The 12,909-nt window shown below is 34.7% G+C and overlaps 1 protein-coding gene across 8 annotated transcripts in view; it reads left to right on the forward strand.

The window, feature by feature from the left end:
* The window catches only part of ptprua (protein tyrosine phosphatase receptor type Ua), a 434,849-nt gene that overhangs the window by 343,016 nt on the left and 78,924 nt on the right, over positions 1–12,909 (forward strand). For all 8 annotated transcript variants that reach the window (XM_005159552.6, XM_009294143.5, XM_009294142.5 and 5 more), the window contains exons 13-16: positions 4,850–4,886; positions 11,126–11,264; positions 12,280–12,309; positions 12,534–12,694. In XM_005159552.6, coding sequence (XP_005159609.1) covers positions 4,850–4,886; positions 11,126–11,264; positions 12,280–12,309; positions 12,534–12,694 — 367 coding nt within the window. The remainder of the gene's footprint in view (positions 1–4,849; positions 4,887–11,125; positions 11,265–12,279; positions 12,310–12,533; positions 12,695–12,909) is intronic.

Consider the following 12,909-nt stretch of genomic DNA (forward strand, 5'->3'; position numbering starts at 1 on the left):
CCTCTAATGGGAAGTAATGAATACATAATAGGCCATAAAGAGCAGCGTCAACCACTCAACGCTGTCTGACAGTCACTGCTCAAAGTGAGTTTATTCTAGCACAAGATGCGTCAAATTCATTCAGGTTATTGTTTATCTGACCCACACACATTTCCATCTCAATCAGTCTAAATAAATCTTTTTAACATGAGCGGCGCTGAATGCTCGGCTGTGCTAGTGCTTATTATTTTGACAATTATTCCTGATAATTAGGTGCAGGTTCACTCTATTAGACTTGCCCTGAATTTAAACAGTAATTACTCTGACTAAAGTGGCTTACTGCAGCTCAAAGGCACATGGGCTGGGGATTTTGAATAGACAAATATATTTTGGAATGAAACATAAATTATTAGTAGGACACGCAAGCTTTACTACAATTCTTTCAAAGCTCTAATCCCCCTAATAAGTTTTAAACTTCATTAAATGACTCCTATTGCACTGTACTGCAGGTTTAAATAAGGCTTTTCACATTGCTCTTATCCCCAGGTTATAATTGCTCTAAACACATTTCACACTTGTAAGTTAGAACAGGGTTTCATCACTGTTTTTATTCGGGGATGCCAAACCCTTTTCTGGACCAGGGATTGCACCACTTGTTGGTTTTCAATCTAGCACTGCATTGACTGACATCTGCAGTGCATATCTGTCAACATTGGGATGTGAAAATAAGGGATATCAGGACATGACATGACATGTTTAGATATTATGATTACATGCAAATGTCTGTTCAAATGTTCAAAAACGCTTCCACTTCAAATCACCTATAAAGAATCTGTTTGGTAAACAGCGTCTATTAATCACTATGGAGCGCGTGCAATGGATCTATGTAATGGAAACAAAATCAGTTTACAAATTAAGTTATGTGTAATAAAATGAAATGGCACTGGGAAAAAGTACTGAACACTTGAAGAAAGGGAGGTCTAAAAAGGCATTGAAAGCCCAGACAGCAGCTGAAATGTCTCGGGCGTTAGAAAGCAACCCTCTGCCCTTCATCATTAGCTATGTTTCCATCCAAAAATGCAAATTTACTTTATGAGCAAAACTGAACTATTGCATAAAAAATGTGCGAACAAAGCAGCTTTTCCATCCAATGACTTATATCAAACAAAATAGTCACTTCCTGATCAGCTGGTGCCAAATATCAACAGTAAAAAAATGAAATTTGCTGCAGTAGGAGAAGCTGTGTGAATCCTTTCTTCATTTAACAAATGACTTGCACCTCAAAAAACTCACTCGAGAAGTTCCAGAAGTCATTGCAGATGAAGGAGGTGGGAAATGCAGCATTTTATATAGATTTATTATTAAAGTTCAGATATATAACTTATTTATTTCAGAAGTTTCCTTAAATGAGACGATTAATGTAAACATTAGCATGACAATTTTAATTAATACCTAAACACATTAAGGGAGTTTATTAGCTGAAATTCATATTAAAATCTGTTAATTGTATTGTATTGTATTGTATATGCTGAATAAGTTGGTGGTTCATTCCATTGTGGTAACCCCTGATGAATAAAGGGAATAAGCCGAAGGAAAATGAATGAATGCATTTTTTGCAAGATTAGACTCATATATAAACAGTCATTTGAGGAGAAAACAATCAAATAATAGTGATGGAAAATATGTCAGTTGGAGTAAAGATTTTTAATTTTTATATAATGGCCTACAAAATCTATTCAGCAAAAACAAGAAGAAGAAAAAAAAACTTGATGACATTCAGGAATATATGTGCAAAGTTAGATGCTTTTATGCAAATATGATTGTGCTTTACGCTACCCAAGGGTTTATGAACATACAGTGTGAAATGCCAGTTTATGAATACTCATTCTTAACCCTAGGTAACACTATTCACCTGGGTTTAGAATGACCCAGGGTTGACCCTTGCATAATTATCAACCCATAGCCATACAGCAAAGAAGGCATCTAAAAATAGAAAACCACGCACACACAGACACACACACATACACACACACACACACACACACACACACACACACACGCAAACACACATTCACACGCACACACACACACAAAACTATCAGGACATATAGTGACATCCTTTGAACAAGCCCACATGCAGCAACACAGCCCAGCACTTTTTTTTTTTTTTTGCACTAACAATCTCCACTGACATTTTCTTCAGTGAATTATGGATGCAGTGGTCGTGCCCTTCTCCTCTCCACATAAGAGTCAATCACATTTGTAGGTGCGTCAGACAGACACATTTTTAATCTGAATATTGACCATATTGAATCGTGGGAAATTGCTGGGCATTACCGCTGTTAACAGCCACTTGTAAAACAGCGTTGAGCGTGACCTGCATATTATTTCATATCATATATCATCTGACAGCAATTAATTTCAACGCTCCCCCTCAGTGCCACCCACAAGCTCGTCTGTAGACTGCAGAACATATGTTTTAATGACATTTTAAAATATAGTGGTAAATATGTCACATCTGCCCCGGTAAAAGAGAAGAGAAAGCAACTGGAAGCTGATTTTCAATTTAAAAGGCAATTTACTGGCAGTTTGGGTGAGAAAGGTCTTGACTTCAATCTAGGTGGATGAATTTGCATAATTGCCACACAAAGCCACAATTTGCACCTGTATGTCTTAATTTGATAATGTCTCTATATCTTACCCTGTGTGTCTGAGAGAGAAAGAGATGAACTGTTCCAAAACCGTGTGCAATCTCTAGACATGAATGCTTTTACAAAAGGCTGCCAATATAATCACACATTCTTTGTAGAGAAGACACACGTCAACACAAACAAATGTGGTTGATTGAACACATCACCATTTTCTCAGAAAACATATTTCTAAGGTTCTCTTGCTGTTTTTTTTTTTTTTTTTTTTTTAATAAATGTTGGTAACAACCAAATAAATCCATCTATGCAATGGAAACAAAATCAGTTTACAAATTAAGTTATGTGTAATAAAATTAAATGGCACTGGGAAAAAGTACTAAACACTTGAAGAAAGGGAGGTCTAAAAAGGCATTGAAAGCCCAGACAGCAGCTGAAATGTCTCGGGCGTTAGAAAGCAACCCTCTGCCCTTCATCATTAGCTATGTTTTCATCCAAAAATGCAAATTTACTTTATGAGCAAAACTGAACTATTGCATAAAAAATGTGCGAACAAAGCAGCGTTTCCATCCAATGACTTATATCAAACAAAATAGTCACTTCCTGATCAGCTGGTGCCAAATATCAACAGTAAAAAAATGGAATTTGCTGCAGTAGGAGAAGCTGTGTGAATCTTTTCTTCATTTAACAAATGACTTGCACCTCAGAAGGCAATCCTGATATGCAGTGAACGCGGAGTAGCTTTTGAAGGCATCAGACTGGAGCACAGACTCTCTCTATTCTAGAGGTAATTAATAATAAAATAACATTAATACTAAAACAGTTACGGTGTTTTAGAATTACCAAAACAACATTTCAGATGTGTTACAGTGTGCTCAGCCTGATAGTTTGTCCATTCACACACATTTTTATCATCACATGATCTCATAACAAAATCAAATGATAATTTTTAATGAGCATAACGGAATTTGTTCAGTAAAAGTGTTTCCATCACAGTTTATGCGCATCTTTTCTTATTGAATAAAAAGTTTATCATACTCTGTTATGCGCATTTTCAAAATGCACATAAAAATAGTTGGATGGAAATGTAGCTATTTTATATTAATATTTGCTGCTTTAGTTTAACATCTACATTAGCATGATGATGAAGATGAAACCAAGGTGGACATTTCAGGAAGAAAATGATCCAAATAACAGCCAAGGAAACTCAAATGGTTTCAGAGAAAGAATATCAAGCTGTAGAATGGCCTAGTCAATCACCTGACTTGAATCCACTAAAAAATACAAAATAAAGCTCAAATAGATAGACGGTACTGACAGAACCCTCAAGATTTTAACACTCTGAGCAAAACATGCAACTTCATTCTCTATATGAGAGGTGTCTTTAAGCTGCCATCACCAAAAAAAAAAAGTGTTTTATATAAGGAATTAAACACATTTCAGTACTTTCTCCTTGTTTCATTCCATTGTTATCACACATAACCCATTTTATCTTTGTATTGTTTGTGTTTTTACCAAAACCTGGTTCAATTTCTTGTCAACAGCTCCTTTAAAATATGTTTCCCAGAAAAAAAATAAATAAATCATATGTTGAATACTGTACCTATTTCCCTTTCTGTGTATACTGTATATACATTGTTTTGTTATGTTTTTTTTTTTTTTTTTGTTTTTTTGTTGTTTTTGTAAATGGTGCACTTTTAATTGGTTCTGGATTTTAGTTTAGAAACATTTTTATTAACTTTATTAAATTGCTTAATACTTATTTCAAAATGGTTTAAAAACATTCAAAAGTAGCGTTCCTTTCATGTTTAAAATATAAAATGGACCATAAGGTTGTAAGGGTTTCTAAGGTTTGATTTTTTTAGATAAATAAGCAAAGAGATGTTTCACAGTGCATCTGTTTTGTACAAGATAGCTGTTTGTACGCTGCTGATGGAAATCAATTCAAATTTGTCAGTTATGATCTTTCATTTGATTTAGGATGATGACTTATGAGACAACATAAGCACACTGCAGACAACACAGCAGCTAGTTTTCGAACAAAACCTTTATGTCCGAATGATGTTCTCATTCAATTGCTAGTAAATGTCATCAAAGTCGGCATTTCTATTTATTCTTGACTGCCTGTGGGATTTTTGTCAGAGTTTTTCAATAAATCACACATTCTATCCTCTAACCCTTAGATAGCCCTGATAACTTACATCCACTCTCTGTTTTATTCTCAGGAGACAAGGATCAACTGCATTCGAATCGCTCGTAAAGGTAATTCATTCTTTATCTGCACTGTTTACACGCTTGAGGGCATGTCTTTCTGACAGCACATATACATCATCTCTAACCAAATGTCCCTGCTGCGGACTCACTCACACTTTGGCAAGAGATAAATGCATATTTGTTACCTTAATGTGGCACTCTCTGAAAATGCGAGTGCTGATAGTTGGGCACAATCCACCCAGTAGTATCATTTGAATATTACATAATCATTCCTCATTCAAGTTTGGCCCAGTGAGCCAAAATAATAAAAAGAGACTGACAAAAATGCAGCATTCCAAAATGTGCCACTGATTAAGCAATCCCACGATGCATGTGGTTCCACAATTATAAGTGCATTAACATTTATACATGTGGCAGATTTTTTTTTTTTTAATCCAGATATTATACTGAGTAGCACTTTAAAGTAAGTTTCCATTAGTTAATGTAAGTTAATGTGTTTATTATCACAAACAAACAATGAAGAATGTATTTATGACAGTATTTTATAGTCCTGTTTTAACATACAGAGCATTGACTAATGTTAACAAGCACAATTTTAATAATGCACTACACCTCATATTTCTACCAGAAATAGTTGACCACCCAGTAACCTTTGACATACTCCTTTCAGCATACTGCTGTTGGGGAAATACAATTTATATTACTATTTAGGGTGGATAAATGGGAATTGGGGTGCAGCAATTGTAACACAACAACAGCAGCATTTGTCAAACCACTTTATAGTCAGTCTGGTACTCCACCATCACCCTCCCTGTAACCAATCCTGCAGCTTCCCCTACATTTTGACAGAACCATGTTTCTAATTCAAGAGCCCAATATATACGGTTGAAGTCAGAATTATAAGCCCCCTTTGATTTTGATTTTTTTCCCCTTTTTTAAACATTTCCCAAATTATATTTAACAGAGCAAGGACATTTTCATAGTATGTCTGATAATATTTTTTTTTTCTTCAGGAGAAAGTCTTAATTGTTTTATTTTGGCTAGAATAAAAGCAGTTTTTAATTTTTAAACACCATTGTAAGGACAAAATGATTAGCCCCTTTAAGGATTTATACATAAATACATACATACATATATATATATATATATATATATATATATATATATATATATATATATATATATATATATATATATATATATATATATATATATATATATATATATATATATATATATATATATATATATATATATATAAATATAAATACTTTTTTCATATATAGTGTTAAAAGAGAGAAAAAAAATATATATATATATATTATAATTTTGTACAATATATATGAAACAAAAAATATGTATGACACTTGCTGATCTGTTGCTCTGCTTTGCAAAAATATAAAGACATGTAGCCAAATGTATAGTAAAAGTCAATATTCAGAGGGTAAAACAAGTGCTTCTGTTCAAGGCTGTTGAATGGCAGGTTTATGAAAATAATTATTACTTTGTTATTCTGTTAATTGCTTTGTGAATTCATCTTTATTTAGCAGTTATAAAATTAAAGTGCATTGTGCAAAAAGGTTGTTGCCAATATTAAGCATACGGTACTATACTGCTATACTACCTGCCACAGACCACCAGCAGAATGATCCTTTAACCTCCCTGTTTTATCCATCAGATTCTGTTATTTAGGCATTTATCTAATCAATGATATTCTAATTAATGTGCCACAGCAGATGGCATAATGATGCTCTTCCATCTCTGTGATTTTTCAAATGGCAATTTCTGCTTTTGGAAGCACCACAGGGGCTTAAACTAAATCGAGAGAGGGAAAAAGAGAGATAGAGAGAGAGAGAGAGAGAGAGAGAGAGAGAGAGGAGAAAGAGAGAGAAAGAAAAAGAGATTTCATGCTGTTCTCTGGTGCTGTTTGGAAATTGACTGCATTAACAGACAGAGAAAATGGACACACAAAATTTGTGGAACATGTTCAAAATGGCCACCAGTTTCAGTGTGACAATATTTTTCAACTTTGTGACAAATAGAAACACCTTGTCATTGTTGGACATTTAGGTGGTCAGTGGTTTATATATGTTGCATGATACAGGGAAAAAATATATACATACATAAATATACATATAAATACATACAGCTGATAAAATAAGTATTAAACACGCCACTGTTTTCTTTTTTTTTTTCAAAAAAATTATTTTAAAGGTGCCGTTGACTTGAAATTTTCACCTGATGGTAGTAACATCTAAAATAAGCATAACAAAGACAACATTAATATTAAATATTGATATATGTATAATAAAATTAAATATTATTAAACACATGATGTAAGGGAGATGTAAAAAGGCATAAAAGTCCCAGATTGCATGCAGTTAAAATCTATCAGTATACCTGCTGCCTCAGTAACTGATGCGTTATTGGACTTAAAATACAAAATAGAGGACTAATTTCTTATAGTCTTTTATTTGTACTATAGATTCTCAAAGCCCAGAACATATTAAACCTCTTCGCATCTTGACTTGAGCAGAGACTTCAGAGAGTCAGAATGAGATGGTATTTTAAATAAATTACACTCGTCATCACACTGTACATGCCATTATTCAGTTTAAAATACTTTGCAGCAGATGCCTTCCAACTGCAATGCAGTTTTGGGACAAACCCATCCATTTTCACATTCATTAATGAACTCTATGGCTAATTTAGTTCATCCGATTCACTTATAGCACATGTCTTTAGACTGTGAGGGAAAACGGAGGACCCGAATGAAATCCCCGTAAACACTGGGAGATCATGCAAACTCCACACAGAAATGCCAAATGGCCCAGCTGACCAACTGAACCAGCGATCTTTTTGCTCGTAGGCAACAGCGCTAACCACTGAGCCATCGTGTCACCTGTCCCTCTTCAGTGTAAATGAATGTGAGCTGGTTCAGTCTCAGCACCCCATATCCAGATGATGAAGTTAAAACCAGAGTGGACATTTCAGCAAGACAAATATCCCAAACAAAGCCAAAGAAACTCTCAATTGATTTTAAATAAGAAACTAGAGCTAAATGGCACACCTTTTTAAATATATTTACCAGGAAAAGCCATGACATGTTCAATACTTATTTTACCCACTGTATATATTTAGTTATTACATGCATACAGTACATGCACACTTTAGCCAACAGAAAAGTAGTCATCCAGTGAGGCATTGAATTAGTGATGTGGCAATAACTATCCTACAGTATCTGGTATTGTGATGTCCACAGCAATTCTTACAGTTACTGGAACATTGCATGTCATGGTGGTCGTGATGTTGCATTAACACACTTTTCCAAGTGGAGCCACAAATGCTCAGTTGGGTTCATGTCAGGTGAATTTGGAAGCCAAGACATTACAGAAATTCACCGGCATGATTGAGAATCCACTTCTTGATCATTCTGGCAGACTAGCATTGCACATTATTCTGTTGCCATAAATGAGTGCACGTGCTCCACACCAATATTCAGACACTTGACTGATTTCAGAGATTGCACTACTGGGATAATGGGGCCCGAAATGTCCCGAGACAACATTACCCACAGCTTAATAGCATCAACACCAGCCCGTGTCTGGCCAACAATGCATCAGATGCCAACGCCTCTGATGGTCATCTGCATATCCACACGCATGATGCACTAGGAATTTAGATTCAGCAGAACAGGTTTCAATTTTCCAATTATTCACAATCCACATAGTATTTTATATATGGTCAAACTAAAGTGCATTCTGTTTGTCTGTCTATCTATCTGTCTATATTTCTGTCTGTGTATTTATTTATTTCTATTGGGGCAGGACACTATGAATCATTAATGTAATTGAAGACTTCAAAATAAAATAAACTGTTACATATTTTACACACACGTGCAGTAAACTAAAGCCCAACAGGAAATAAAGAAGCTGCTGACACAATTTATTTATTTAGGAAATATATTCAGTAAGTTTAGGTTTGCATGAACCTGGTTTACATCATCAGGGGACTGATATCACTGAGCTAAGCACCCAACAAAGTATTAATGGTTATGTAGATATTGTCATACTAACAGTTTTTTATTTTATTTTATTAATTGGTTTCTTGTCATCTGAAATTATCAAGATGAATTTGTTCTGTCACTTTTTAACTGTGAATAACTGAGTTTTCTAATCTATAGTGTAAACCATTTTCTGAGCTATAGTGAGTGAATAGTCATAATATGAGAAAAGTTAAAGGTGTTGGAATCATTTGTGGTTTTACCCTATATGAACAGTTCAGATGCAAAAACATCTAAGTGCTGTCTGAAATTTCCATCGAAAATTAGCATTTTTCTCAGACTCATGTGTTTATGTTGAGCTATTTCATTTAAAAGACCTTTAAAAGACTGTATTCTTTGCCATAAACCCGAAATCACTGAACCTACACCCAAAAACCTGATAAAATGCTCAATTTTGAAGGAAATTTTAATCTGCTTTTTGCATCTGAACTTTTCATATTTAAACAATTCATCATGAAAACATTATGAAAACAGATGTGCTACAGTACTAATACACTAATACATAAATGCTACAGTATAGTTATGTCTTGTACTATATATTTTTTTTCTTATTTAAATGTTGGCACACACTGCTGGTTTCAGAGTAAAATCTCTCTATATTGTTGTATAGATTCCATATAGAATTAATCTAAACTGAGGTTCAAAGACTTTAAAAAAAGAAGGAAAGAAATCTGTATATGGAACAGGACGTCCAACTCATGACTGATTTTTAGATATGGCAGACTTTCTCACTACTGTACTGTACTAGACAGCTAGGCACTGCATGTTCTAGACTGTGCTCATATTATTTTAGAACTGAAATAATGTCAGTTTTGGTTAAATCTCTGCAATTTTCAAGGAACACGAAATCATATTGCATAGTAACATTAATGAAAAGAGACATAGGGTAAATTGTTTAAAATTGGATTTGTTCATCTAGCATTCTCAGCTTTGGGAACTGAACAGAAACGGGCTCCTTTGCAACACTGACCTGACCCCAGATTGCCAAAAAGCTGGTTTGCTCTTGCTCCAAGGGCAACCCGGGTTGAACCTCTTCCCCTGTGGCTTGTTCATGTGCTGCTTTATGCCGATAAACTCTTTCTTCATCTCCCTCCAATCCCTGCGATACCTTTAGCAGATTAGCATGCAGTAGTTTGCCAGCTTCACCTGGCTTCTGTTCTAATCTTCTAATGCTCATCTGCTGCTTGAGATAATGCAGTGAGCTGTATTAAGAATTCGACTGTTAAAAAATTGCTGAAAATACTGAAATACAATATGAAATACATATATATGCATTTGCTCAAAAATGGTTTTAAAGATGATTTTTGTTTATTAGAAAAACTGAAATTTCAGCCACTGCTGTCAAGCAGAAAGATTTACAGCAAATGCATAATGGTTTCATTAGCATATTTGTATTATCATGTTTAATACAATTTAATATTTTTTGTTCAATATACTATAATTTCTACATGTTAAAATATATTAAAATACACAACAATTTCTACATTGGATCTGCAGTAAACATGTAGTTAAGAAATTGTGATCACATACATACATTTCTGCTAAAACGTTTATAAAAATTAAAATGCCATATAGGTGACACGCTGGTGCATCGGGTAGCAGGTTTGTCTCACAGCAAGAAAGTCGCTGGTTTGAGACGCAGCTGGGTCAGTTGGCATTTCTGTGAGAAGTTTGCATGTTCTCCCCGTGTTTATATGGGTGTCCCTTGGGTGCTCCGTTTTCCCCCACAAGTCCAAAGATATGTGGTACAGGTGAATTGGGTATGCTAAAATTGACCATAGTGTGTGAATGAGTGTGTGTTTCCCAGTGATGGGTTGTGGCTGGAAGGACATCTGCTGCGTAAAACATGTGCTGGTTAAGTTGACAGTTCGTTCTGCTGTGACGACCCCAAGTTGATGAAGGGACTAAGCCGAAAAGAACATGAATGAATGAAAATGCCATATATAATATGCTATTAAAATATATGCTCTCATCTTTAAGAATACTATAGTAAAATATTAGTTTATTTTTTTCTTTATAATTTTCATTCCTTTTATTTATGATGTAATACTGTAAATACAAAATTAATTGTTAAAATTAAAAACTATTTTGAAAATGCCACATTCTACATAACCTTAAATATTTAATTGTATATATTATTGTTCTTAAGTAGTTATACACATTTTGAGGGTTTTTTTTTTTATTCTTTTTGTTTCATTAACTTATTCTGTCTTTCCATTTTTAGTGGCCTGTAAGGACCATAAGCGTGCTTTGGAGGTGTCCCAGCATGCCGAGGACATGGGGCTGATCCTGGGGGCCTGTGCCGGGGGCCTAGTTGTTCTCATTCTGCTGCTTGGAGCAATTGTGGTTATTGTTAAGAAAGGGTGAGTATGTGTGGACAGATCCAATTAAAGTCAAATTCAATTCACAGCATCACACCAACTGCTGCACTGCCCAAACACAGTAATAAACCAGTGGATGAAACGATCTGATGGGTCTTCAAAAGCTGAAGTGATTCAATTAGAGCTGACTACAAACTCATCATTGCTCAGATATGAACCATGGGGATTCTTTTTTGGGGTAGAGAACACAATTTTTGCCACTATTACATGGCTCTTTGGAATACCTAATTGTGATTGGTCAGTGGCTGCATTCTGCACCCATGTAATAAGTGTTTTCACACATACACATATTGTTCATATGTGAATAGCTTTCTTTATGGGTAAAAAAGTACATTGAATAAATAGTGCACCCAACTACTAAACCACAACACAAATTAGTCATATTGATTGATTGATTGATTGATTGATTGATTGATTGATTGATTGATTGATTGATTGATTGATTGATTGATTGATTGATTGATTGATTGATTGATTGGTTGATTGGTTGATTGATTGAAGTGTACGTTTCCCCCTGAGGTTCATTAATTATGTCATAGTGAAATGTTTTAAGGCCACATCAACCATACTTTAGATTATTATGGTAGTTTCCACTGCCATTGACATTTTTTATATCAAAGTGTGCCCTTTACTCAAATGGAAAAACATTGGGTTAAAGTAGGCAGCTAACAATCACAGATCCAGAAACAGTCCAATGACAAAATCAAAGTAAGGCATGCTCTAAGTAAAATTAGACTTCTAAATGAGCTGTATGTGTGTGCTGCTTAAATAGGCACTCTGAGCAGGTAAACCAGGAATCATTGCAATGGATTATGAGAAATGTAGTCTGGGTGAATGTCAGTGGTAAAGGATGAAAATTTCATGGGCACTTTAGCAAGTTTAAAATCTTTATAACTTGAATTTAATCTTAGCATAGAAGTGTCTGCCAAAAAAGTACCAAAATCTACAGTAGGGTAACCTACATGGTTTTCTCTTATTCTCTTTCCATGCTCTCCAGAAGGGACATCTATTCCTACCCCTACTACCCGTAAGTCCTTCTCTCATCAGGCTCCCATCAGCCCCTGTTGTTTAGCTTTGATTTGTTGAAGACTAGTAAAACTCTCTGATTTTCAGTCTTTTATCATATTTCCTATTGTTCTTACTTGAACTGCTTCTTCTGAATTGTCTCCATTGATTAGCATGTCTTTCTTTTATTTAATCTCAATACTTTATATTTTAGCCAGACTGTATCTTGTTTTCCAAACTTTGCAGCAGGAAGAAGGTCAACATAAACAAAGCGGTGATGACATATCGTCAGGAAAAGACGTGTAAGCTGGGGTCATTGGACTGCAGTACGACAGAGCACAGTACACTTCAACAGGATGATCGCACTGCACACACCTTCCTGGACTCTCATAACTGCACTGCTAGGAGTGAGTAGACATAGACTTACAGTATACTAATAATATAAAATGTACCAAATGTGTTCATATTTAATAATACAATATTTCACACCATATGCAATGGGGGCCCATTTCCAACTATTAACATGAAAATATTTTTTTTATGAAAAATCTCAAAACAACTATTTTTTTTTGCAAATAATTTTCAATTAAAAGTTATGATATAAGTGAGATATAATTACACA

Source organism: Danio rerio, chromosome 19 (genome assembly GCF_049306965.1).
Source record: "Danio rerio strain Tuebingen ecotype United States chromosome 19, GRCz12tu, whole genome shotgun sequence".
Lineage (NCBI taxonomy): Eukaryota > Metazoa > Chordata > Actinopteri > Cypriniformes > Danionidae > Danio > Danio rerio.